The following is a 27,124-nucleotide window of genomic DNA, read 5'->3' on the forward strand; positions in this document are numbered from 1 at the left end:
ATAACTAAAAATCACCTTGAATCCTACATGAGAGCAAACTTTTTAAAGTACTAGTGTTTAAATAAATTGTTTATATATGTATAGAAATGAAAAAAAAAAAAGATATACACCAAACTGCTATGAGTAGTGTGGACCTAAGGAGGCAAGGCAGGGATCAGAAAGAGACCCCCTTTCTGCTTTCTACACTTCTGCATAGGTTGGCTTTTACAATGAGCATTTCCTACTTTCATCATTTTTAAATGCATTTTGGAAAAAGTCTAGAGAGCATAAAGTATGTAAAGGCTTGTTTTTTTATTAAAGCTTTAGAGTTACGTGCATTTCAGTGTGAGGATTATTCACTAAATTCAATCTCAACTAAGCGAGCCAGTTAAAAATGATTAGATGGACAGATAGATAAATGGACAATAAAGATGATGATGATAATGAAAGGTTGATATGCTTAGATGGATGGATGGATAGATAGACAGAGATCGAGATAGAGACAAAGTAGAGAAACACTTGCCATTTCTACAAAGTCCCAAAATAAAATGATCATTATGGGAAAGACATGAGTACAAAGGAAAAGCTTACAGATTACACAAGACAGAAGGTCTAGGGCAGAGTCGTTGCTGCTATCAACTCCCTCCATAGGCTACCTAGGAAAATGTGAATAGGGAAATTATTTCATGAGTTGAAGAGGGTCTTAACTGCTCTCTAATGTCCTCAGGCCTTGGTGATTTCCTATCAATTTCCCTTCTGAGACAACGTGAGGGCAGTTGAGCCATGTAGGAGAGCATCTATGTTGTTGGCTCCTGTCTTTAGGGGGCTATCTACGTAGCACTGCACGTTTGATTCTGCCTACATTTGGGGGTATGACCACAGGTGCCTCTTCCATTGTTCCCTTCTAGGATTTCCAATGAGCACTCGCCCAAACTCCAGATCCGGAGTCACAGTTACCTGCGGGCGGTGAGCGAAGTCTCCATCAACCGAAGCCTGGACAGCCTGGACCCTGCAGGCCTGCTCACGTCTCCAAAGTTCCGCTCCAGGAATGAGAGCTACATGCGAGCCATGAGCACCATCAGCCAGGTCAGCAGCGGCCAAGGGTCCCTCACTGTTGGGGCTCAGCGACAGGGGATGGGGCACGAGGTGTGGAGGCAGTTGCTTGCCGAGCGGGTCCAGTCCAAAGGCCACAAGGACTGTTCCAGGAGTTTGGCAGCAGCAAGCAACTGGGATCCACCATCTACCGGGAAGGGAGGAGGCTAACACACAATGGATGGGAAACTGAAGCTCAGGGGTGGTCAGTCATCACCAACGAACTTGTCAGCAGGGAGGTGGTGGGGGAGGCTTCAGGCATTAAGATGCTTGAAGGATGGGAAGGCAGGGTAGACATGACTGCCAAATCCACAGGTAGCATTCTAATCGTAAGAGGACTAAAGCACCCAGCAGGTAATCAAGACAGGGATCCAGGGACAGTGAACAAGATACAATCTTGTGAGTGCTGCATCTTGGTAAGGGGACAAAATCCTGCCTCTAAGAATTGGTCCACAGGACTGGGTGACTTAAAGCTGCATCCAAAATATTCAGCTCAGACTCCTCTAGTCTACCCTGACTACACCTAAATATTTGTGCTAGTTTATGCTTGTCTACTGATATACATGATCATATCTCTAATAACAGATAAATTTAGTGTCTCATTTTGGCACAGTTTCGAATTTGGGTTTTTTGTTGTTGTTGTTGTATACTCATTATTGATACCATAGGAATTAGTGAAGAATTATGTCTATAATTTGTGGAATTCTCCTTTTCCCACTTTTTTATAGTATAGATCCAAACAATTAGGGAATTCAGACTCGCTTTGTCCTTAGTTTTTTCATAATCAGCAATATTTGGAGATTTAAGCATGTCTTTATTCTGGATAGCCTAATGATCACATAGTCTTCTGTGGTTTAGAAATCCAGCTGTCTTCCCTGAAGAACACTTTAGTGGGTTTCAAAAACTTTGTATGGGCTTTGGAGAAGACAAAGAGTGGAGAGGTGAAGGGATAACTTCTCTCCCAGAAAAAAATAACTAGAAGACAGGCAGAGACTGTCTGGAAGGCTGCTCTGGGACTCAGGACACCAGAGGAAGGCAAGACACCAACCAGAAGAGAGAGGGACAAAGGAAAGGAATCTCAGCTTGATGAAAGTTCAGTGAATAGAGCTACAAAAGTAGCAGCAGCCCCCATCCCCCCACCTACAGAGCAAATAGCAGTCTGTGGATGACAGTTCCTGCAGTGCCTGCAGAATGAGGGGCGGCAGGGGTCTTCTTTCCCAAGAAAGGGAAGAGGGAGAGACATAGCCTACAGCATATTGAGATTTTGGCCAGCAAATTTGGTCTCCTGCATTGGAGGCGGTCATACACTTCCAGGCCGAGCGGGGCTGAGATATTGTTTGCACTGAGGACCGGCAGGAAGTTAAAGATCATTTCCTCTCTCAAACACCTTTCCTATTGCCCCAGTCTGGTTGCTGAGGAGGCAGAGAGAGGGAGAGTCTGGATGGCCAAGGGTGGAGAACAGCCTCTGAGAAATTTTGTTTGTGAGTCTTGGTCAGTCCTGAGGACACAGCTTCTGCACCTCAGGCCCACCCAAGGAGTTACACTGAATTCAATCCCACCGAGCTCCTGGAGTCTTCCACAGACCCCCATCTGCCAACCAGACCAGAGAAGTGCATGAAAATGGAAAAATAATCATAAAAGAGGCAAGCAGGTGCCTTTCCTGCCACCCTCTCCAAGATATACAATAGAGGCATACAACAGCAGATTTGATATCATGGAAGAAAGAATCAGTGGGGTGTACAGGAAAGAACAAATGAAATTGAAGAGAGAGAACAATAGAGAGAGAAAAGAATGGAAAAAGTGAGCAGAGGCTCAGGGAGTTGAACGATAACATGAAGGACACCGACATACATGTTATGGGAGTTCCAGAAGGAGATGAAAAGGGAAAAGGGGCAGAAGAGTATTTGAAGAAATAATGGCTGAAAAATTCCCAATGCTCATGAAAGACATGGGTATACTTTTCCAGGAAGCATTGTGTACTCTAATTGGAATAAATACAGCTAAAGGCAGGGAGAGGGAAAAAGAGGTGTAATATGAGGGCATTTTCAGGACTTGGAATTTATCTGAATATCATTGCAATGACAGATACAGGCCATTATATATCCTGCCATAACCTACCGAATTGAGGGGAAGAGAGTGTAAACTACAGAGTAAATTATAACCCATGCTTAGTGGCAATGCTCCAAATGTGTCATCAACTGCAATGAATTACCACACTAATGAAAGAAGTTGTTAATGTGGGGAAGGATAGAAGGTGTGGGGAGTGGGGCATATAGGAAGCCCTTATACTTTTGTGTGTAACATTTTGTGTAATCTAAGTATCTTTTTAAAAAAATACATTTTTTTAAAAATCCAAATAAACCTACCCCAAGAACATAATATGCAAAATGCCAAAGATAAAGAGAAATTTCTGAAAGTAGCAAGGGAAAAGTGAAGCATCACATAAAAGGGACAACCAATAAGACCTAGAGCAGATTTCTTTTCAGAAATCATGGATGCAAGAAGTCAGTGGTGTGATATAATTAACGTACTGAAAGAGGAAAAGCTTCCAGCCAGGAATTACTTACCCAGCAAAACTGTCCTTCAAATATGATGACAAGCATAAAATATTCACAGATAAACAAAAACTAAGAGTTCATAAACAAAAATTTAGCTCTGCAGGAAACACTAAAGGGAGTTCTCTCACCAGAAAAGAAAAGAGAAGAGAGAGAGGCTTGGAGGAAAGTATAGAAGTGAAGACTATTAGAAAGGAAAACCAAATAGGTAAAAAGTTGGACAAAAATAAGATATGACATATGAAAGCAAAAGGATAAAATGGCTAAAGTAAGTAATGCCTTTACAGCAGGAGTTCTTAACCAGGGGTCTGTGAGCTTGAATTTAAATATTTTAAAAAATTATTCTTGCAGGAATGTGTTCATGAATTAAATAACACACAGTATGGTGTGGACTTAGTAAGGGTTCTGTGGTTTTCACCTGACTGGCAAAGGGGTCCGTGGAACAAAAAAAAGCTTAAGAACCCCTAGAATAGCATTGAATGCAAGTGGATTAAACTCCCCAAACAAAAGACATAGGCTGACAGAATGGATAAGAAAACATGACCATCCATTTGCTATCTGCAGGAGACTCATCTTAGACCAGAGGATACAAATAGACTTAAAGTGAAAGACTGGAAAAAGATATTTCACATAAATGGTAGCCAAAAGAGAGCAGAGGTAGCTATACTGGTGTCAGACAAAACAGACTTTAAATGAAAAAAAGGGATCAGAGATATAGAAAGCCATTATATATTAATAGTATGTATGTATCTCAGCAGGGTACCCCAAAATACATGAGGCAAACTCTAGCAAAACAGAAAGGAGAAATAGATGTCTCTATAATAATAGATGGAGACTTCAACATGCAACTCACATCATAGATAAAACAACTAGAAAGAAGATCAACAAGGAAACAGAGAACATGAACAATATTATAAACGAACTGGGTCTGACAGACATGTACAGAACATTGCACCCCAAATCAGCAATTTATACAGTCTTCTCAAGTGCTGATGGATCTTTCTCCAGGATAGACCACATTTTAGGCCACAAAACAGCCCTCAATAAATTTAAGATTGAAATTATACAAAACATCTTCTCTGATCATAATGGAATGGAGCTGAAAATCAATAATAGGCAGGAAAAGGGGTAATTTGCAAATATATGGAGGCTAAACAACACACTACTAAACAATCAATGGGTCAAAAAAGAAATTGCAAGAGAAATTAGTTGATATCATAAGACAAATGAAAACAAGAAAACAATTTATTAAACTTAAGGGATACAGTGAAGGCAGTATTGAGAGGGAAATTTATAGCCCTAAATGCCTATATTAAAAAAGAAGAAAGAACTAAAATCAAAGATCTAACTGAACTGGAGGAACTAGAAAAAGAACAGCAAACCAATCCCAAAGCAAGCAAAAAGAAAGAAATAATAAAGATTAGAGCAGGGAAAAAAATGAAATCGAGAACAAAATACAATAGAGAAAATCAATAAAACCAAAAGCTGTTCTTTGATAAAATAAATAAAACTGACAAACCCTTAGCAGCAAGGCTAACAAAGAAAAAAAGAGAGAAGAGGCAAATCAGTAAAACCAGAAACAAGAGTAATTACAACTGACCCCACAGAAATAAAATGAATCATAGGAGAACATTATAAGAAACTGTATGCCAAAAAAACTAGACTGACTCTACAAGAAATACAAGAACTTAACAAACTAATCACATATCAAAGAAGTTGAATCATTTGTCAAAAAACTCCCAATAAAGAAAAGTCTAGAACCAGATGTCTTCACATGTGAATTCTACCAAGCATTTTGGGAAGAATTAACACCAATCTTGTTTAAACTCTTCAAAAAATTGAAGAGAAGGGAAAATTACCCAATACATTTTATGAATCCAACATCACCCTAATACCAAAGCCAGATAAACATACTCAAAAGAAAATTATAGACCAGTCTCTAAGGAACATAGATACAAAAATTCTCAACAAAATACTTGCATATCAAATCCAACAGCACATAAAAACAGTTATACATAATGATCAAGTGCATTTTATTCCTGGTATGCAAAGGTGATTCAACATAAGAAAATAAATTAATGTAATATGCCACTTTAACAAACCAAAGGGGAAAACTACATGATCTTCTCAACTGATGCAGAATAGGCATTTGTCAAAATCCAGCATACTTTCTTGATAAAAACATTTCAAAAGGTAGGTATAGAAAGCAAGTTCCTCAACATAATAAAGGCTGTATATGAAAAACCCACAGCCAACATCATACTCAATGGGGAGAGGTTGAAAGTTTTCCCTCCAGGATCAGGAAAAGACATGGATGCCCACTGTTACCATTGTTATTCATTATTGTGCTAGAAGTTCTAACTAGAGCAATTAGACAAGAAAAATAAAATAAAATAAAAGACATCCGAATTGGAAACTACAAGTGTGGGAGAGAATGTGGAGAGCTAGGAATGCTTATTCACTGTTGGTGGGAATGGAGTAGGGTACAGCCACTGTGGACATCTGTTTGGCGGTTCCTACCTAAGTTAGATATAGATCTAGATTCTATAGTGTGATCTGGCAATACTGCTACTAGATATGTGCCCAGAAGAACTGAGAACAGCGACATGAACAGACATCTGCACACAAGTATTCATAGCAACATTACTCACAATTGCCAAAAGATGGAAGCAATCCAGGTGTCTATCAGCTGACAAATGAATAAACAAATTGTGGTGTATACATGATGAATAGTGTTCAGCCATAAGAAGAAATAAAGTTGTGAAGCATATGACAGTGAGGATGAACTTGGAAGACATTAAGTGAAGCAAGTCAGGCATAAAAGGACAAATAGTGTATGATTTTGCTAAATAAATATAATGAGTAAACTCATGGAATTAATAGCTAGAGTATAAGTCACCAGAGAAAATAATGTGGTAAGATAATGGAAAGCTGAGGTTTAATCTGTGCAGAATTGTAAAAAGTTGTTTGGAAATGTTTGGAAATGAACAGAATTGGTGAAGGCACATCATAGGATTTGTAATTATAGCGCTAACATATGGGTATGATAGTGGTTTGGTCTTTGTTATTTTTCATTTTTTGGAGTAGTGAAAGTGCTCTAATATTGATCGAAGTGATGAATGTGCAATTTGGGGATTATGCCAAATGCCACTGATTGTTCACTTTAGATAAATTATATGGTTTAGGAACAAAAAATAATAATAAGATGGGTTGGGGGGGAAATACACCAAATATAAGATACAGGCTATAGTTAGCAGTAATACTTTGTCGGTGCTTTTCCATAATTTGTTACCAATGTTTCACAACAATGCAAGGTGTTGGTGATGGGGTGATGTATGAAAGCCCTGTATGATGTTATGCGTGTTTGTTTTATAAGTTCACAACTTTTACTGTACACTTATTGTTTATGTATGTTTGTGTATGAATGGTATACTTCAATAAATTGTTTTTAAAATGGAAAAAAAATTGTTGGAAAAATATTTGTACACATTCCTGGTTTTCGTAGTTTTTACATTTCAAATAGGCAAACCTGTCATTTCCCCCAGCAGGACAGTGGGATATTGTGCCCACGCAGCTGACCGTGTGTCATCCCCTCGCTGCTTGCCTGATCTTCCTTGAGACGTCATTTCCCAGTGACAGCCAGTAAGACATCAGCAATGCGAGGCTGGGTCAAGCTCTACAGTTCAGTAGTGTAATCGTTTGGCCTTAAGTACAATACAGAAAGAATGGCCCTCCTTAATGGAATCCTTATGATACATCATTTTTCTGGTTCCATATTCAATTTTCAAATAACCCAGTCCCTTAATGGGTCATTTCAAATTTTCTATTACCGTCGCAACGTTCTCTATTATTCACAAGAGAATAGTTCCTTTCCTCTTCAAATAATTCTTCCATATGTACTCCAGACTTTTCAAAAAGGGGGAGGGGGGGCTTTTATGGTGTTAGAGATATTCTCGCTTATAGATCATTAAGAGCAGCTTTAACAGTATAGATTAAAGTGCATTGTGCCCTATTCCTTTTTAAAACCTGATGTTATTCATCAAAGCCTCCTAGAAAGATCAAAGTAGAATTTTGTTTTGTTTTTTTTTAAATTTTTTAATTCATTTTTTAAAAATATTACATTAAAAAAATATGAGGTCCCCGTTCACCCCCACCGCCCCCACCCCACCACTCCCCCCACAGCAACACTCTCCCCCATCATCATGACACATCCATTGCATTTGGTGAGTACATCTCTGGGCATCGCTGCACCTCATGGTTAATGGTCCACATCATAGCCCATACTCTCCCACGTTCCATCCAGTGGGCCCTGGGAGGATCTACAATGTCCAGCAAAGTAGAATTTTGTAAGCCAAGAAATTGGTCTAGAATAACTAAATTGTTTGTTTCTGCCATTCAAACCTCATAGAAATAAAATACCTGAAAAACAGATGGTATTTGAATGCTAAAGAATCATGAGGCATCTTTTCCTGTTTATTCACCTTTTATATTTTCATTAGATATACATCTAATAAAGTGGGGGCTTGTGAGAAGAAAGAATTATAGATAGATATTTTTTAAAATATTTGGTGCTGTAATTGCCACTTCCAAATTAGCTTAATTTGTGTCTTAATTTATTTCAAGCTTTAATCTTAAATATCTTGATCTGGAATGTCAAACTAAAGTCCACAGGCATATTTTGCCCGGCCACACATTACAGTGTTTCTACATCATTTTAAAGAAAAAAATAAATGTAACTAGCCAGGTATGTGCTCAATTGCAATAGCAGCAGCTTCGCTGTGACTTTTGACTTAGGCTATCCCTTCAATTAAATGTAAAGAAACGGAAACCCAGATGAATTAACCCTCTGTGGGTATACAGCCAGTCAGTGACAGAACCTAGACAACCCAAATATCTTCACTCCTACTTGGTAGGTTTCTTCCAGGCCTGCTGGTATAAGTTGGCAGTAATATTGCTAATAATACTAGTAGTAAAAATGGAAATGATACAATGTAATATCACTGTTTATTGATTACCGCATATATGCTAGAAAATTTGCATGTCATCTCATTAATTTCACATCAACTCCATAAGAAAGATGATTTCTTAATTTATGAACTCTATCTCAGAGTGTTGGAAAAACTGTCTCCTTATTTCCACTAATCCTTCCTACTTCAATATACATTCTCACAAACTAATAGCAACCATTCATGGAGTGTCTTCCATGTGCCTAGAAATAAAATATGCATTTTTGTATATTGTTTTATATTTATCCTTAAAACATCCATCTAAGATAGGTGGTGTTCTGTCCATTTTATGACTGAGGAATGTTAGACTCAGAGAATTCAAGCAAATTGCTCATAGTATAGCAGTAAAAGCATTAAACCCTCCCTTCATCCCATATAAAAAATAAATCCAAGTGAATTTTAAATCTAAGCAAAAAGCATAAAATAACAAAAATATTAAACAGGAAATTAGTGTATAGTATTGTGGTGAGGATTATATTTTTTAGTAAAACAAGAATTCCAAAAAAACATAATGTAAAAGATTAACATATAGTCTAACTAAAAATTAAATATTCCTGCATGGCAAAAAACATCATACAGTTAAAATACAATTGGTGAGTGGTATTTAAATGCTTTAAGAAAAAAAGGTTAATATTTCAGTTGCTTGAAATACTACTACCAATTAGTAAGAAAAGATAAACAACTCAACAGAATTTGGGGCAAGACTTAGGAATCAGAAAATCTGAGAAAAAGAAACACAAAGGCCAATAATTTTTGGAACAGGAACTCACACCAGTAGGCTGGAAAATGCAAATCATAATAACACAATATCATTTTTGACCTATCAAAGGGGCAAAATAATTTAAAACTTCTCACACCCAGTTCTGGTAACCATGTTGAGAAATGAGTTGTCTTTCTGACTGTTTGGAGAGTAAACTGCTACAATTGTTTTAGAAAGTAAATTGGTGACATCTACAAAATAGTAAAATAAATATCTCTTGGCACAGGAAATCCACTTTTGAAATTTTATAATACGGAAATAAAAGCACCAGAATGTGAAGATAAATGCACGATGATGTTTGGCATAGCATGATATCTATGGTCAAAACTAAATTGTCATGCACAGAAGAGTGGTTAAATAAATTATTGTATAGTCATACTATACAATATTATACAATTACTAAGAATAATATATTAGGGATTTACAGAAGAGAGTTATGGTGGCAGCATGAAGGTTTTTTTTGTTTTGGTTTTTTGTTTGTTTGTTTATATCCCTGAGTCCCTATATAAAAGCAGAAAAGCAACTAGATAAGAGAAACCAAAACTCATCCTTATGAACCCAAAATACAGGTAGGTAGAAACAAACCACCAACAGCCATCAGACTGTGTTTTAACCTTATAGGTGCAGAGGATACAAAGGAAAGTGAAAAGCTTTCCTGATGGACTTGAGTATAAGAGAACAAAAACAACCATCAGAAATTCACTGGAAAGCTCAGCTGGTCCACTTGAGAACAGCGGCTGTAACAAATGTTCTACCACATTGTGGTGTGTTGATAGATGTTGTTTGGGAATTCTGTACATGTGCATGATTGTTTCATAAGTTTACAACCTCTGTCATAAAAAATATATTTAAAAAATAATAGGGAAGCGGACTTGGCCCAATGGATAGGGTGTCGGTCTACCACATGGGAGGTCCGCGGTTCAAACCCCTGGCCTCCTTGACCCACGTGGAGCTGGCCCATGCGCAGTGCTGATGCGCGCAAGGAGTGCCGTGCCACACAGGGGTGTCCCCCGCGTAGGGGAGCCCCATGCACAAGGAGTGTGCCCTGTAAGGAGAGCTGCCCAGAGTGGAAGAAAGTGCAGCCTGCCCAGGAATTGCACCGCACACACGGAGAGCTGACACAACAAGATGACGCAACAAAAAGAGTCACAGATTCCCGGTGCCGCTGACAACAACAGAAGCGGACAAAGAAGAACACGCAGCAAATGGACACAGAGAATAGACAACTGGGGGGGGGGGGGGGAGAGGGAAATAAATAAAAATAAATATTTAAAAATAAATAAAAATAAAAAATAATAATAGGGTGGGTTGGGAGGGAAATACACCAAATGTAAGATTGCTAAGATTTTGACACATTTGCTCTCTCTTTCTCTCATTCTCTCCATTGGACCGTTAATGGCAGATGTCATGTCCCTTTACCCCTAAATGTATCTCCATGTATTTCCTAACCACCGAAAGGAAACATTTATATATGATTATTACATATAACTATAAGCTCTGAAAATGTGCAGTGATTTTTTTTACCAAATGAGATAAATTACTTAAAGTACTATTTTAAACTCTAAAGAATTATTATTAAGAAATGCATTTTCTTTTGCACTTGATCTTCCAAAACTTAACTGGTCATTTTTATCTGAAGTTTAAAGAAACTAGCCGTTACTAGGGCACATCTTCAGATAGCACAAAATGAGGATACTATCAGAAATTTTATTCATTTCCAGTATCTGTTCTAAGTTTAAATGTAGTTTAGTCTACATTCATGAGTCATGAATTTGATATTAGAGAAAATAGAGATGATAAACTCTGGAAAGTAACATAAAATTGAAAAAACACTCTCAAATTTCTATCAAGACAGCTACAAGGTGAGAAATTAACTAGAGCATGTAATCTGGCATTGTTTTCTTAGGTGGTGCTCAAACCCAATGAAAGGTCTGCTACTATACAGAGGAATACAAATATATAACTGATTCTTCACAAAAGGGGAGGCCTCATTCGGAAGAATTTTAAAGTACATTTATAATCAATTTGTGGACCATATCAGCTTCTTATAAAGAAGAGTGAAACCTGTAAATAGTTTGAAATCTTAATCCTTTTCAAGGTTTTGACATATCTTCGGTAGGTCTAATTTTTGTGCAAAATGTGGGTATCCTGTCAGAAAATATAGGGCCCGTTTCCATCTTTTGTATTAAGTTTCAGTCAACACTGAAATTATTTGGTGAACTAGTCACTTAAAAAGACTCTAAAAATACCAGTTTCTAAAATGTCGCTGCTAAAGAAAGATATACTAAAATATATGAACTCTAACCTTGGGCAGGTAAGATTTTCCCCTGGGGTTGTGTTTATAAATAAGGAGAATTATCACACTGCATGCTTTGGAGTAAGACTTTCCGGTCGTTTGCTTCTCGCTTCATAAAAACAAAGCACTTTGTCCGTAGAATGTAATCTATGATTTGGGGGAGGTGGGGGGCTGGGCAGGAGGTACCAGGGCCAGGGATTGAACTCTGGACCTCGCATGTGGGAAGCAGGCGCTCAAACTCTTGAGCCCCCTCCGCTCCCTAACCTATGACTTCTGATTTGGAATTACAAAGTTGATGCCATTCAAGTATAGCCCGTGACATAAAATGAAATGCGTTTTGATTTAAGGGAACTCCGGCATTGCTTTGGGGGGGGGGGGGCCTGCGGTGAAGTTCGGAGCCCCCTCGCCCCACCAGGTGAAGCCCCCCGTCTTCACGCGCTCTGCTCCCCGCAGGTGAGCGAGATGGAGGTGAACGGGCAGTTCGAGTCGGTGTGCGAGTCGGTGTTCAGCGAGCTGGAGTCGCAGGCGGTGGAGGCCCTGGACCTGCCGGTGCCCGGCTGCTTCCGCATGCGCAGCCACAGCTACGTGCGCGCCATCGAGAAGGGCTGCTCCCAGGACGACGAGTGCGTGTCGCTGCGCTCCTCGTCGCCGCCGCGCACCACCACCACCGTGAGGACCATCCAGAGCAGCACCGGTGAGTGACGAGGCCGCGCCGCCCGGGCAGGCGGTCCCCGGAAAACCGCGCGCCGCGCGCGGGCTCCTAGCGCTCCTGGTGGCCCGGAGCCAACTGCCACCCGCGCGCTGCCAGGCGGTGGCGTTGCTTCCCCGCCCGCTCTGTCCGCATCCCCTGGCCACATCCACGCGCCCCCTTCTCCCTCCCCCTCTCCATCTCTGGTATCAGCAGACAAGGCGGCAAGATGGGGGTCACCCCGGAACAGCTCAGGTAGGAAGTCCCCCTCCAGGATCCCACACAGACAGCACAGGAGCCTGCAGATCCCCCACTCAACGTCCCTCGGCAATCAGGCTCCGGGGGCGAGGCCCCTAAATGAGCCAGCCATCCTGCTTTATGGAGCATAACGGACTTGGAAAACATTTTTTTAAATTCCAGGGCAACCTAAAAGTGCCTACCCCAAAAGACCGGAAATGTCACAATGAGTGAGAAAATAACAAAGAAATGGGCGATTGGCTGAAATTTTTGTTTTATTATAACAGAAGGCAGAGAGCTATTTCATTATTTTAAAGCCCACTCTCAAATATATGCAGCACCTCCTTTCCCCTCTAAACTGGATTTAGGCTTATGCGACTGAACTGTATTTTTTAATCACTAGATTTTGAGTATGGGAAGCACAGCAGAGCTTGACTAGTTTCCATGACACCGAAGCCTGCCTAGGAATATTGCCTTAGGTTATGCATGACAATGTGCAGGTTTATTATTATTATTTTTTATAACATTTAGGTTCCAAGAAAATTCCTCCCATCTTAACTAGGCTTAACTTTATGAATGAATTCAGCCTAACTACGGTACAGAGTAGTTCTACAAGACCAGCAAACCTAGAGTCAAGATAAATGCTGGTGAATAAAGTAGAAGGCAAAACCTGTGCCAGAATGTCCTGCTATTCTATTTTAGTTTTAGGTGTATCAAATATCAGTAATTATCACTCAGGCCAGATCTTTTGCAGGCTTAAAAATTAACAGGTCCTCAAATCTGAGTTAAAATCCTTCTAACTAGAGATCTGGAGTTGAGATAGGAATTTTTAAAAACCTATTTAAGGTGAAACAATAGGAGTTCATTTGTGGCCAGTGCAAAGTAAGGTCAGGGTTAGGGCAGGGGTACTTCTGGACTTGGCACTGGCTACTGGGAGCTCAGCAGCCCTGGGCCTGGCTGGCTCCCACCAGACCAGAGTATTTACATTTTTGCTCACTAGGAAATTCTCCAAGAAAAGCCACAAACGAGATTGACAAATTAAATAAGATTTGATTTCTGTTTTTCTAATCCTTCATGAGCATATTGATGTGCATGTCTGCCTTCACACAGTGAGTGGAGTTTGGTAGGTCTGCCCTGTTTCTCGAGCTTATTACTGTGTCTTTTGGTGTTTTCCCATTTTCACACTCCCACAACACTTTCCCAGTGTCTGGTCCATTCCTCTCTGCAGTGATGCCGTTGCCTGCCAGTGTGCTCTTCTCTGTTGAAGTCGTTCCATGATACACAAAATGCAGATCATTCCCCAGAAGTGCTAAGGAGTACCCTGTGGAGAATTAGGAAGGAAAGGGTCACTGGCCCACGTCCTGCCCTGGAGTTTCCCCAACAGGGAACGATGTGGATAAAGTGATGAGAGGTTCTCTGGTCACATCTCAGAGGACATTGTGTTTTCGTCATTCAGGGGACTCTTTCCTTACATTAGAAAGAGGTCCCTTCTGACCTCAGGCTCTTCACTCTGAACATCTACATTTCTGACCTTCCTGAGATCCTTTCCAGATGCTCTGGAAGTTCCCGGAGTACAAGCAATTGGGTTGTCAGATAAAATACATGGTACCCAGTTAAATTTGAATTTCCGATAAATAGTGAATGATTTTGTAGTGTAAGTATATCCCAAGTCCTGCATGGAACATACTAATATGACAAAATTACTTATTTGAAATTCAAATTTAACTAGGACTCCCTGCGTTTTTGTTTGCTAAATCTGGCAACCTTTTTCAGAGAAGGAAATGAATAAGGCCTAGGAGGGTATCCTGTGTTGTTGCATTTAGAATCTAAACAGAATCTGAGGGGCTTTAGCCTGAAGCCCTGCCCTGTATGGAAGGTAACTGCTATGGGGACAAATGCACGGCAACCCCACCCCCCACTGGAAATGGCTGCACCTGCTCCGCCTTGGGCCCCATGTGTCCAGTCCTAAGTACTGAACCCACACACACACCCTTCCCCAGTTCTCTGGATGGGAGGCTCCAGACTTGGCTGCAGCCACAGGTGGTGAAGCACAAAATGTCATGGTTTTGCACAGAGCAGCTTTTTTTTTAAAGAAGCTTTAGATTACATGAATGTTACATAAAAAATATAGGGTATTCCCGTATACCCCTCCCTCTTCCCCTTCCCACTTTCCCCCATTAGCAACATCCTTCATTAGTGTGGTATATTTGCTACAATTGATGAAAACATATCAAAGAATTGCTACTAAGCAAGGTCTACAGTCTATACTATAGTTTGCACTCTGCACTGCACAATTCCATAGTTTCTGACAAAACGTGTAATGGCCCATATCTGTCATTGTGGTGTCCTAAAAAATGCTCCCATGTTACATCCATTCTTCGCTCTCCCTCCCCTCAGAATCTCTGGTGGCCACTGCCTTTATATCAATGATACAAATCTTCCATTGCTATGATAAGTCTACTCTAGTCCATACTTGCATTCCCCCTTATGTTTGTTCATTCCTCAATATTAAGGATTTGGGGATAATGACACCACAGGACAGCTTTTGACATCACCCTAAATCAACAAACTAAACAATATTATGATCTTTACAACAGTGGAAAAATAAACAACTACTATAATAAAACCATTACAGTAGACTCTAAGTAAGCTTATCAGATGTTTAAGAGTGCAAATTTAGGAATTCTGATATAACCTTTCACAGTTTGACTATACCATAGATTTTTCTTTTTAAAAAAAAACCATTATTTTACGATTTAATGAGTTCCTGGGTCCTACAGGGTCATTCTACTCCTCCCAATACACTCCTGTGTTCTGTGTCCTCCTTTTCTCTCTGTCTCTCCTCTCTCTCTCCTCTCTTGCTTACACACACATCCACACACTTGCCTTTTCCTTTTCTCTCACCTGATCAAGTGCCATCATATTAATTTCCTTCTTCTACTGGTTTCCTTCTTACATTGAATCAAATATAATTTCCTGTAAAAAATATAGGAAATCTGTTTTCTCACAGGTCTTACTCATTTTTTTAAAAAAGGATGCACTTGTCTATGGGAATCAGGAAATTACTTTGCTCTAATTTTAATTGTCTTTGCCCAGATACTGAACAGACTGAAATGTATGTTTAGTAGGACTTGACAGAGATTTCTCCTCTGGCTTCTCTTCCTTTGCTCATCATTCTTGGATGCTCACAACAGATTCCACTTTTCCTTAAATATTTCCTGTTCTTCACAAAAAGTATTCATTTTTGTCAACTACATTTATCAAATATAACTTCTCCCTACAGCAATCCACATTCTCTGTCTTTGATTTTCGTGTCAGCTCATCTTTATTGTTCAAATTTTCAACGAAATATACTATTCAGCCTCTCTCTTCTGGCCCTGTCCATTCATTGTATTAGCAAAATAAAACCCCAGATAGGCAAAAGTCCCAAAAAGTGTCTGATACCACATGGGACGATCTCTCGAAGCGGCCGTAGAGATCCTCTAGCTATTGCAAGGTGAGTGAAGCCTAACAGGGACTTGTCTTGGCAAATCAGGGATGGAGAATTCATTACAGTGTTGCTTCCCTTTTTTTTTTTTAATTGACTCTGGTTTATCTGACAATGGTAAAATGATATATTCTCCCAGCTTTTTAATCACAGATATCTCTCCACCCAAAAGATTCAATGAACTGTTATATAAATCACTGTACCTAAAACTGTTAGGTTAAGATCGGACTACTCTAGAAAAGTAAAATGAAAAGTGAGGCAATTATCCTAATGACTGTAGGAAAACAAACACCTTAACCTCAGTCCCCTGAGTATTTCAGGTAAAAGGAGAACTTCGTGCCTGAAATATGAAATATACTCAGGCCTCCACTTCACAGTATTCGAGTAAACCTGCCTCCAATGCAATTGTGTATATTTAAAGGTGAGACATCTCTTTTTTACTTCCTACCCTGAACATTTTCTAAGATCTATCAAAAGCTTTACCAGAATTACCACAAGGCATTCTTGTCTCTAGTGATAGAGCTAAAATGAATAGGTAGATACATTGCCTAATAATCAGAAGTGAATGTATACCCAGAAAGATACACAGACATACATTTGTAAATGTATAGAAACAAAACTTCAGAAAGGACACAAACTCTTTGCAGTGGTTAACCCAGCAAGTGGTAGGTATGGGGGCGGGGCAGTTTGAGATTATTTTATGATAGTTTGCTTATGGCAGTTTGAGATTATTTTATGAATCCCCAAAAAAGAGGAAATTTATGTTTGTAAACTAATCTATTCCCCTGGGTGTGATAGCCTTTGAGTGCACTAAATTCATTAGATTACCTGATAAGACTAGAGTTTTGATTCAGCCACATCAGTGGGCATGACTCAGGTTGAGTCCCTGCCCCCTTGGTGGGTCTGATATAAATGGACACTCACTCAAGAAGACACACAGAGGAGAGAACTTTGTCATTTTTGATCCTGCCATGTGACAGGAAGGAGAAGGTTCAAACAGCTAAAGCCTCAGGGAGAGATGGACCATTTGCCTGATAGCGTACAGCTAATCTTGGGAAGAGAGCTGAGAGTGATAGAGGAAGCCCTGGGAGACAAGCCCTCTGCCAGCTGCAGCTGAGATCAGGAAGAAACTGGGCCCACAGAAGCTCAAGAGGAAGAGAGAAGCTCAGAGGGGAAGGGTGAAACCTGGCAGAGATCACCCACCATCTTGCTTCAACGTGAGGCAGCTGACTTTGGTCAGAAAGTACCTCCTACATTACCCTGAGTTGGACTTTCTACAGCCTTGGGGCTAAGCTATTACCCCAAATAAATACTCTTAATAATAGCCAACATTGGAAAGCAGATGTGGTTCGAGCCCTTGGGTGTCCACCTACAACATGGGAGGTCCCAGGTTCAGTTCCTGGTGCCTCCCAAAAAAAAAAAAAGAAGGCAAGGAGACAGCACAAACAATGGGGTGGGGGAGGGCAGGAATAAATAAATAAATCTTTTTTTTGGTAAAGATTTATTTTATTTCTCTCCTCTTCCCCCCCCCCCCCCCATTGTCTGCTCTCTGTGTCCATTCGCTGTGTGTTCTTCTGCATCCGCTTGTGTTATCAGGCAGCACTGGGAAACTGCGTCTCTTTTTTTATTGTGTCATCTTGCTGCATCAGCTCTCCGTGTGTGCGGCGTCACTCCTGGGCGGACTGCGCTTTTTTTATGCAGGGCAGCTCTCCTTGCCTGGCACACTCCTTGCACATGGGGCTCCCCTACATGGCACGGCACTCCTTGTGCCGCACGTGGGCCAGCTCACCACAAGGGTCAGGAGGCCCTGGGTATAGAACCCTGGACCCTCCATATGGGAGGCAGATGCTCTATCAGTTGAGCTATGTCTGCTTCCCTAAATAAATCTTAAAAAAGAAAAAAGCAAACATATTTCTGGTACTTTGTGTCAGCACCCCTTTGGTGGACTCTTACATTTCTCTTTATCATTTTAAAAGTCTATATACTATTTGCATTAAAATATCAGTCTTTGACAGAAATAGGAAAAATAGCATGATGTATGAGTCCCTGATCTTTTAAAAAAATTTCTCTTTGTAATTATAGGATTTTCAAATGAGCTTTACATAGTAATAATATAATTTCTGTAAAGAGTAAGGAGGTTCATTTACCACATGTTTACCCTTGAAACTTGGCCTTTGTGCTATGTTATTTTCTCATTATTAGGGAAATCTCTTAAACAATGGATGAGTTGAACTGTTCTCCCAACCTTTGTGTAGCTACCCAGGAAGGGGCATAAGAATTTAGGGTAAAGAGGCCCCGGGGGTGAGCAGACGCTGTTTTCCAACAAGGGAGCCAACAGAGTTGACCCTGTTGGCTATAGCTTGGGTTGTAGTGATATTTATAGTTGGATTTTGCTAACAGAGGAGATCATGTTTACCCCTAAGTCGAGACACATTCTTCCATATTCCAGTTTACAAAATCTCTACTCCTGTCAGCTCTGCCACTCTTCCTTAAATCTTGCTCCCAGTAGCAAAACCAGCTAAACTTTTAATCATCCGAGGTTGGGGCTAATGCCTGGGCCTTCGTTCTCTGTCAGCCATCCCATCCAAGAAATCACATTTAACTTACCTTCACTCCCTGCCTGAAAACCCCAAGCATATAAGTTCTTAAGCAGCATAACATGGTAATAGTTTATAGTGTACATAGTAGGCATTCAATAATGGAGAAAGAAAAGAGAGAGAAGCAGAAAAATATTTAAAATGGCCACAAGCGGCATTATTCAACAGATGATCAAATAATCAAGGTGCATTTTCCTGAGGAAGTAGCACTGCTATTAAAACAAGTTGAGCTATAAAATATTAGCAGTAGAAGGTACTTCTACATCATCTAGTCCAAAGGACTGCAAACTACAGCCCACGATCCAAACCCTACTGGCTGCCTGTTTTTATAAAAAGAATTTTTATTAGCACACAGTCATGCCCATTTGTTTACATATTTTCTATGAATGATTTCATTCTTCAACACTTAAGTTGAGTAGTACCAGTAGAGACCCTAAGGGCTGCAATGCTGAAAATAATTACTATCTGGCCTTTACTGAAAATTTGCCACTCAGATGTAATCCATTGAATTCATTTTAGGGTAGGGAAACTGAGTCCCAAAAAGTAGGAAAATCAGAATAAAAACTAAGATTTCCCAGCTCCAATCCTTTGCTCTCTGGGACCCTGCTCTACAAGTTATTTATTGCATTGATTATAAAGGGAATTTGAACTTCACTTTCTTCATGTGTAAAAATGAGATTTCAGTCTGCCTTTCTTACCAGCATTAATCACTATTTTTGGAAAATTCTTAGAGTTCAGAGAAAACTCCTTTCTGCCAGGCACTATAATTAATAATTGTTTTTTATAAAACAATTATTTTTTTATAAAACAAGGAAGGAAAAGTTCAGAAGTTGAAGAAGCTGACGAAAGTCAGAGGCCTTTGAACAAAGCACCTTTCTTTCTTTTCTATTGGAGATAAGATTAAGTAATAAATAATCAGGTATCCCTGCACTGGTTTCTTGGCCCTCCGCCAATGAGGTTCCCTTCCTTCAGTCGCTTCAAAACAGCTAAGTAGAACTGGAGACTTCAGTCTCCATGATAGGAGCCTCAGATGAAAAATAGCAAGGTTTGTGTTACACTCAACTCCTCTTGTGAGGTAACTAGCCTGTGTTTAAATCTGAGAAAACTCCCTTTCAGAAGACTTTGGGTTATGGCTTTTCCTTTCTTCCTAGAGGCACTGATAGGAGGGATTCCTCTATATTGGAACAGAAATATGACCCAGAACACAATAAAAAGTCTGAAGAACATCTTATGCTTACATTCGCTCTCATTGTTTCAAAAATGGACAAGTCATCTCTTGAAAAAGGAATGGCCCAAGCCTTGGCACTGTGGTCTATGACAGCACCTCAAGTTCACCTTTCTGCACTTGAGGATTCACAGTTGGCAAACTTTGAAGTACCACAAGGCCTTCTGGCACACGAGCCTTTGAGTATAGCTGTGATGTTCGTATGAGATACTTAATAAGAAAACACCATGCAAATTACAAATGAGAATGCCTCTACTTTGGCTTTCATGTTAAATCTCTCCATCTGGGTTAGTTTAACAATAAAAATAAAATAAAAAAAAAACAATGAAAATGATGAGCACTTACAATTGGACAAGCATGATGAACCAGCTGCACAAGTTGTCTCACGCAATCCTAACAAATGCTCCCTGACACAAGAAATAATATTACCATTTTCTCATGCAGAAAACAAAACTTGAGGCTTAGAGAGTTTACACAACCTGATCAAAGCCCCACAGCTAGTGAGTAGCAGAGGAGGCTCTTAAATTCTCCTTCCCTATCAATAAATGCTTAATAGAACACAGTGTTCCTGAAATAATTTACTTAAACTTGTTTATGGCATAAGGGGAGTAGGAGCTCTTTTCTGTCATTTTTTCTTCCCACAAATACTCATTCAGCTCCTTCCATGCTTGAAACCTGTTTTCCAAAAAATTTGTGAAAACCCCTCTTTTTAAAGCAACTTTTTGTTCATATGTTATTGACATGGTCAATGTTGGTTTGTCTAACTAACATGTCTATTTAATGCTAAATTACAGATATAATAAATAGAGAGAAATTGAAATAAAGAAAAAGCCTATAAAAGAAAATATGCTCTGGGTTTTAAAATTTCATATTATACTTTGCCATTTTGACATAATGATGGATTTAAAAGATCAAATACCCCATCCCTTGATCTAGTTGGAGTATTATTAGAAAGCACTGAATGGAAAAAAAGGATTTTTGCCAACTCATGTGGTAAACCAAGCAGGTGTTAAATTCTGTTTTGTGGCTGACAAAATGAGCAAGGATCTCTGCCCTTGCGTTAAGTAAAAAATAAAAATAAAAAAAGAAACTACTGTAATTTAATCCTGATCTGACTAGTCTCTCGATTGAGTTGTAAAACAAAGATGTGATCTTTAACCACCTGGTTACAAAAATTATACAGAAAACACAAATTAGAAAATCCATTTCCTTCAATGTGCATATTTATTATATGTGAAATTTCTCCCCAAAAATAATGACTTGAAAACACAAAACCTAAAAATTCACTTTCTTATCTTTATAATGTCTCCATAGACAATGTTTTCAAATGAAAGAAACTACCATTTTTTAAAAAAAATTCATAGTTCAGAATTATCTGACTCTGTACATAATGAACTTAAATGGATATAAAAATTCATAGCAATTGAAAACTTTACATGTAACTAATACTGGCATTTGGAAATGCCACATAGCCACTTATGTAGCAACATTATTTGGCTTCAGGTGGTAAACCCAGGACCCAACATTTTCTATTTCAATCTATTACTGCTGCTACTTGACTTTCTGTCAAGCTTTCAGTGCAAATTTCTACTGCTGCCAAGTATCCTTGATTAAAAATAGAGGAGAACAGAATGAATAAATAGTACTGTGATTTCACTATATTGGCAAAGAAGAAACATTCTAGTATTTACTGTAATAATCATTATGTAGCTATGAATGTTAAGAAAGCTTTCTTATCGTGTTCTGCTATCATGAAAGTTCCAACAACATACGCCTTTTCTATAAATTGTGAGAACTGCTGAGAATACTAATTCTAATAACCTGTAATTTAACTTATAGCAGAAAATAATGTCTAAGTTATCTCTAAAAATATGACAACCTGTCAAAATGTAGGTAGTTTTTAATCCCTAAAATACATTTATGGCTGTATGGTTTGAAAGTGATACATAATTTTATTAAAATTAACATTGTTTAACCAGTTTCATACTTTAGAGGTGTGTCTCTGACAAGGGATATCAGATGTGGCAAGACAAAAGCTCACTCTGAATTTATTGGCAGAACTGCCATCCTATCTCTCTTATAGGACAAGTCTTGATGAAATTCTTTTCCTTCTGACATTCTTATTCCATTGCATATACCCTTTCTCAATGAAATTTTAAAATTGAAGAAAATCAATAAGCCCACATGATCTACTTTACTTTCTGAAAAACCTCTCTTCCAAAATGTTATTATAGTCAGAGAATCAGAATGAGACATTGTTTGTTTTATCATTTTCAGAGAATCTTTTTCCATCCTCTTCTATTTTGAATTTTGAATTTTTGAAATAATTACAGATTTACAGGAAGTTACAAAGGTAGTACCTAAGGGTCCCTTGAATCCTTCACCCAGTTTCCCCCAAAGGTTGCATCTTGGTAACTATAGTGCAGTATCAAAACTATAAAATTGAAATTGGCACAATATATATATGGATAGTTCACATTTTATCACATGTAGGTTCCTGTAACCACCACTCCAGTGAATATACAGAACTATTCCAACACCACACAGATCTACTGAATTTGACATTTTACCAATTTGAATGAAATATATAAAGTATAATAATTTTACCTCCCTTTAAATCCCTTTCTCCCTCCTTATTTATAATTGTCTTAAATATTTGCTCTACACACATTGAGATCCACCTCGCAGAATATTTTACTTTTTGCTTTAGATGCCAAACATAATTTAGAAAATTGCAGGAAAGAAAAGTGTATTGTATTCACTCCTTTTTTGTCAACTTGCAAAATTTGGGGAGTTTTCAGCCATTATTTCTATTAATATTTTTTACCCTTACCCTCCTTCTCTTCTCTTTCTGGGAGTCTAGTAACAATAGTCCCTGAGGTTCTGTTCACTTTTTCTGTCTTTTTCCTCTCTGTTGGTCAAATTGCGTAGTTTCTATTGTTCAGTCTTCAGGGTCACTGATTCTTTCCTCTATCCTCTCCATTCTGCTGCTGAGCCCATCTATTGAGTTTTTTTCTTTAATTATTACATTCCTCAATTCTAAAATTTTCCATTTGATTCTTCTTTATATTTTCTCTTTTGTTGCTGAGATTGTCTATTTTTTCATGTATTCTGAGTGTGTTCTTAACTGTTCATTGTAGCAGTTTTATGATGACTGCTTTGAAACCCTTGTCAGATAATTGTAACATCTGTGTCATTTCAATGTTGGCATCTGTTGATTGTTTTTTCTCATTTAGGGTAAGATTTTTCTAGTTTGTGATATGATGCATGCTTTGTAATTGTACCTTGGACATGTGGGTATTATAAGACTCTGGATCTTATTTACATCTTGTTTTAGCAGGCCTGCTTTGACACTGGGCAGCCTCGCTACTTCTAGGAGTGGTGTTGAAGGCACAGGATCCCATTCAACACCAGGGGTTAGAGGATGCTTGTTAATGCCAATGGTAATAAAAGTCTCAGTTCCTCATCTGTCTTCTCTACTACCATTCTGGTGGGGGTTGGCGTGGCTTGTTGTAGCCAGGCATGGTCAGACACCTAATCTCCCATTGGCCTTTTCCTGGAGATGATGGGATAAGACCACTGTTGCTTCCAAATATTTTAGATAATAATCATCTATCTTGTTAGCTTGCCCCTTTCCTGGTCCTTTAGCTAGAAAGAACATGCTTTCCATGGAGTCCTTTTTTGTCTCTTCCATTGATTTTCTGGGCTGCAAGCTTCTCCAGCATCCAGTCTAGGACACATAAGGCCAAAAGAAAACCCAGAGAACTCACAATTGTATCATTCCTTGGATCCTAAAGTCCCTATCTGCCTGCTTCTTTCTACCTTTTAGAATCTTCTCATGTTTGTTTTATATATAAGGTATAAGGGAAATAGGAATAGGGAAAAGTACATCTACTCCTACTTGGTCCAGTATTGGAAGTTCCCCATGATCTTTTAATTTGTTTAAAAGACTTCATTCTGGTGAGCAAATATAGCACAGTAGTTGAATGCCTGCTTCCCATGTACAACATCCTGGGTTCAATCCCTAGTTCCTCCTAAAAAATTTTTTTAAATAAAATAAAATTTTTAAAAAGACATTCAAAGTAAACATTTAATTCAACTCAAAGATATGTTGAGAGCCTACTATAAATTTAGAACTATGCACAGTGCTAGCACATTTTTAAAATGAATAATACTCATTCCTTCCTCAAACTCTTTAGCTGGAATAAGTCATGCATTTTAAAAAATTAAAAAATTAAATTCATTAATCAATTCTGAAATAAAACTGTAGTAGTATGTCTAACAAGAGGCAAGATACATGAGAACTTAACTGAATTAGTATTTTTACCTGGCTCTTTGTGGTACAAAAATGGAGACTCGGAGTGACATCTTCAAGATGGCAGCATAAGATATCCCCAGGAACATTTCTCCTTAGAGAAAGCTAAAGAAAAAGGCAGATTCAACTCACTTGGAACTCTGAAGGATGACAGAGACTGAAGAAAGTCTCCACAAATGCTGAATCTAAGGGAAGGAAAAAAGCCCACAAAAAAAAAAAAAAAGAGAGAGAGAGAGGTAGGGGAGTGGTACAGGCTTGCCAGTCCAGACCATTTCCCACAAACTCAGTCCCGCGTGGTATAAGTGACATAAAGCAGGAGTGCTTTAGCCCGCACACTTCCTGCTGTGGTCACTGACCCCAGAGCCACCCACAGCAGGGACTTAAGTCCCACGTACACTCAGGCACAGGAACCCAAAGCCACCCAGGCCCAAGGTGGGGCCTTAGCGGTCAGTGTGTGCATTCATACAAAGCGGTCTCCCAGGAACCAGAGAGAACTGTGGCAGAGAACTGTGGCAGAGTGGTGCACACTCCCAGCTGGGTCCCTAATTGCTGGTGCACCTAAAAAAAAAAAAAAAATGAAGTGTTTTTGAACAATGGTTCTATAGGTCTCAGGCTCACCTAATGCAGAAGTTACTGGAAACTTAAAAGCCACACTATAAGAAGATGAACCATTGTAAGACAGACCCAGAGCTGAAAGCCAGAGGGAAAAGATGGCCCAGATTATGGGAGATGATGGAACAAATACTAGCCGGGGAGGAAAATTTGTATAAAAACAGTGAGAACCGCCCAGGACTCCCAGAGTGGAACAAAGGAAAGGAAATCATCTCCTGGAGCTCAAACAGTCACGTATAATACTGTACTCATAAAAGTTACTGCATATGCCCAGGACAGGAGGCAGGTGCAGAAAGACCTGAAAAAAATCCAAATTGTTAAACACAGGCTGCTCTAAAGTTTGAGTATACACTGGACCAAGCATTGGAAAAAAACCTTAACACACAGCCAATCTACACTAAATACCCTGGCAAGAGGGAGGTACTGATTTCCAGAGTTAGTTCATCAAAATAATCAAATGCCCAGACATCAGAAAAAAAAAAAAAAAAAAAAAATGCTAGCCATACAGAGAAACAGGAAGAAATGCCTCATTCAGGAGAAAAAATTATATATTAAAACTTTGCCATAAACATAGACAGTGAAACTAGCAAAGACATTCAGTCAAGTCTTCTAAATCAATTCAACGAGCTAAAGGAAAATATGGGCCAAAATAAACTAAATATGGATATGGAATTAAAGGAAATAAAAAAGATGATGAACAAAAAGAATGAGAAAGTTTAAAAAGGAAAAATACAATAATGGAGGTTAAAAGACACTAGAAGCATTCAACAGAAAATTTGAACAGGGAGAAGAAAGAATCAGCAGCAAAGTAGAAGGCAGGATAATCAAAATGATACAGTTAGAAGAGCAGATAGAGACTAGATTGAAAAAAAAATGAGCAGACCCTAAGGGACCTGTGGGACAACATGTATACCAACATCTGCATTATGGGAGTCCCAGAAAGAGAGAGAAGAAGAAAGGGGCAGAAAGAATATTTGAAGAAGTAATGGGCAAAATTTTCTCAAATTCACATACATACATACATACATACATACATACACAGTTCAGAACTATGTCATGAAATTATGCCCAGAAAAAAACTGGAAGGAAAGCACTGGAATATTAATAGTGCTTGTCTTTAGTATTGGAACCAAAGATGGTTTTATAATTTTCTTTATTTTCTAAGTTTCCAATAGTGGACATGTTTTACTTTTCTTTAAAAATAAAAAAGAAATATTATTATAAAAAAGAAATAGGGGGGAAGCAGATGTGACTCAAGTGATAAAGCTTCTGCCTACCATATGGGAGGCCTGGGTCCAATCCCTGGGGCCTACTGGTGAGAAAAGAAGAAGAGAAGGCTTGCCCGCACAGCAAGCCAGTGCCTTCATGAGTGCCCGCATGGTGAGCCAGTGGCAGCACAAGTGCCCCATGCAAGTGAGTCATGCAGCAAGATGATGATGCATCAAAAGAGAGACCAGGGGAGAGTCAAGGTGAAGCGCAGCAGAGACCAGGAACTGAGGTGGCACAATTGACAGGGAACCTCTCTCCCAATCAGAGGTCTCCAGGATCAAACCCTGGAAAATGAGAAGAGAAGACAACACAGACAGCAAAAACAGCAGGGCAGGAGGAGGGGAAAGGGGGGAGATAGATAGATAGATAGATAGATAGATAGATAGATAGATAGATAGATAGATAGATAGATAGATAGATAGATAGATGATAGATAGATAGATAGATAGATAGATAGATAGATAGATAAAATCTTTTTTAAAAAAAAAGAAATAGGAAGCGGATGTGGTTTAAGCAGTTGAGTGCCTGCTTCCTACATGGGAGTCCCAAGTTTCAGTTCTTGGTGCCTCCTAAAAACAAAACAAACAAACAGAAAAACCAAACAAAACAGATGAAAAAACCAACTCAGGGGAACTGAGTTGAGTGCCAGCTTCCCACATATGAGGTCTAGCGTTCAGTACTGGCCCCTGGGGAAGCAGATGTGGCTCAACAGATAGAACATCCACCTACCATATAGGAGGTCCAAGGGTTCCATACCCAGGGCCTCCTGGCTCATGTGGTGAGGTGGCCCAGCGCAGTGCAGCTGCGCACAAAGGGTGCCAGCCCACACAGGGATGCCCCCACATAAGGGTGCCCCCCACACAAGGAGTGGCCCCTGCACAAGGAGAGCTGCCCCACGTGAAACCGCAGCCCACCCAAGAGTGGTGCCACACACACGGAGAGCTAACGCAGCAAGATGTGCAACAAAAAGAGACACAGATTCCCAGTGCCACCTGATGAGAGTACA

The 27,124-nt window shown here is 39.3% G+C and overlaps 1 protein-coding gene across 32 annotated transcripts in view; it reads left to right on the forward strand.

Annotated features, from left to right (window-relative positions):
• Window positions 1-27,124, forward strand: part of DLGAP1 (DLG associated protein 1) — a 1,067,602-nt gene that overhangs the window by 845,109 nt on the left and 195,369 nt on the right. For all 32 annotated transcript variants that reach the window (XM_058277444.2, XM_058277451.1, XM_058277472.2 and 29 more), the window contains 2 exons: window positions 888-1,065; window positions 12,142-12,382. In XM_058277444.2, coding sequence (XP_058133427.1) covers window positions 888-1,065; window positions 12,142-12,382 — 419 coding nt within the window. The remainder of the gene's footprint in view (window positions 1-887; window positions 1,066-12,141; window positions 12,383-27,124) is intronic.

The sequence above is a fragment of the Dasypus novemcinctus genome, chromosome 16 (assembly GCF_030445035.2).
Source record: "Dasypus novemcinctus isolate mDasNov1 chromosome 16, mDasNov1.1.hap2, whole genome shotgun sequence".
NCBI lineage: Eukaryota > Metazoa > Chordata > Mammalia > Cingulata > Dasypodidae > Dasypus > Dasypus novemcinctus.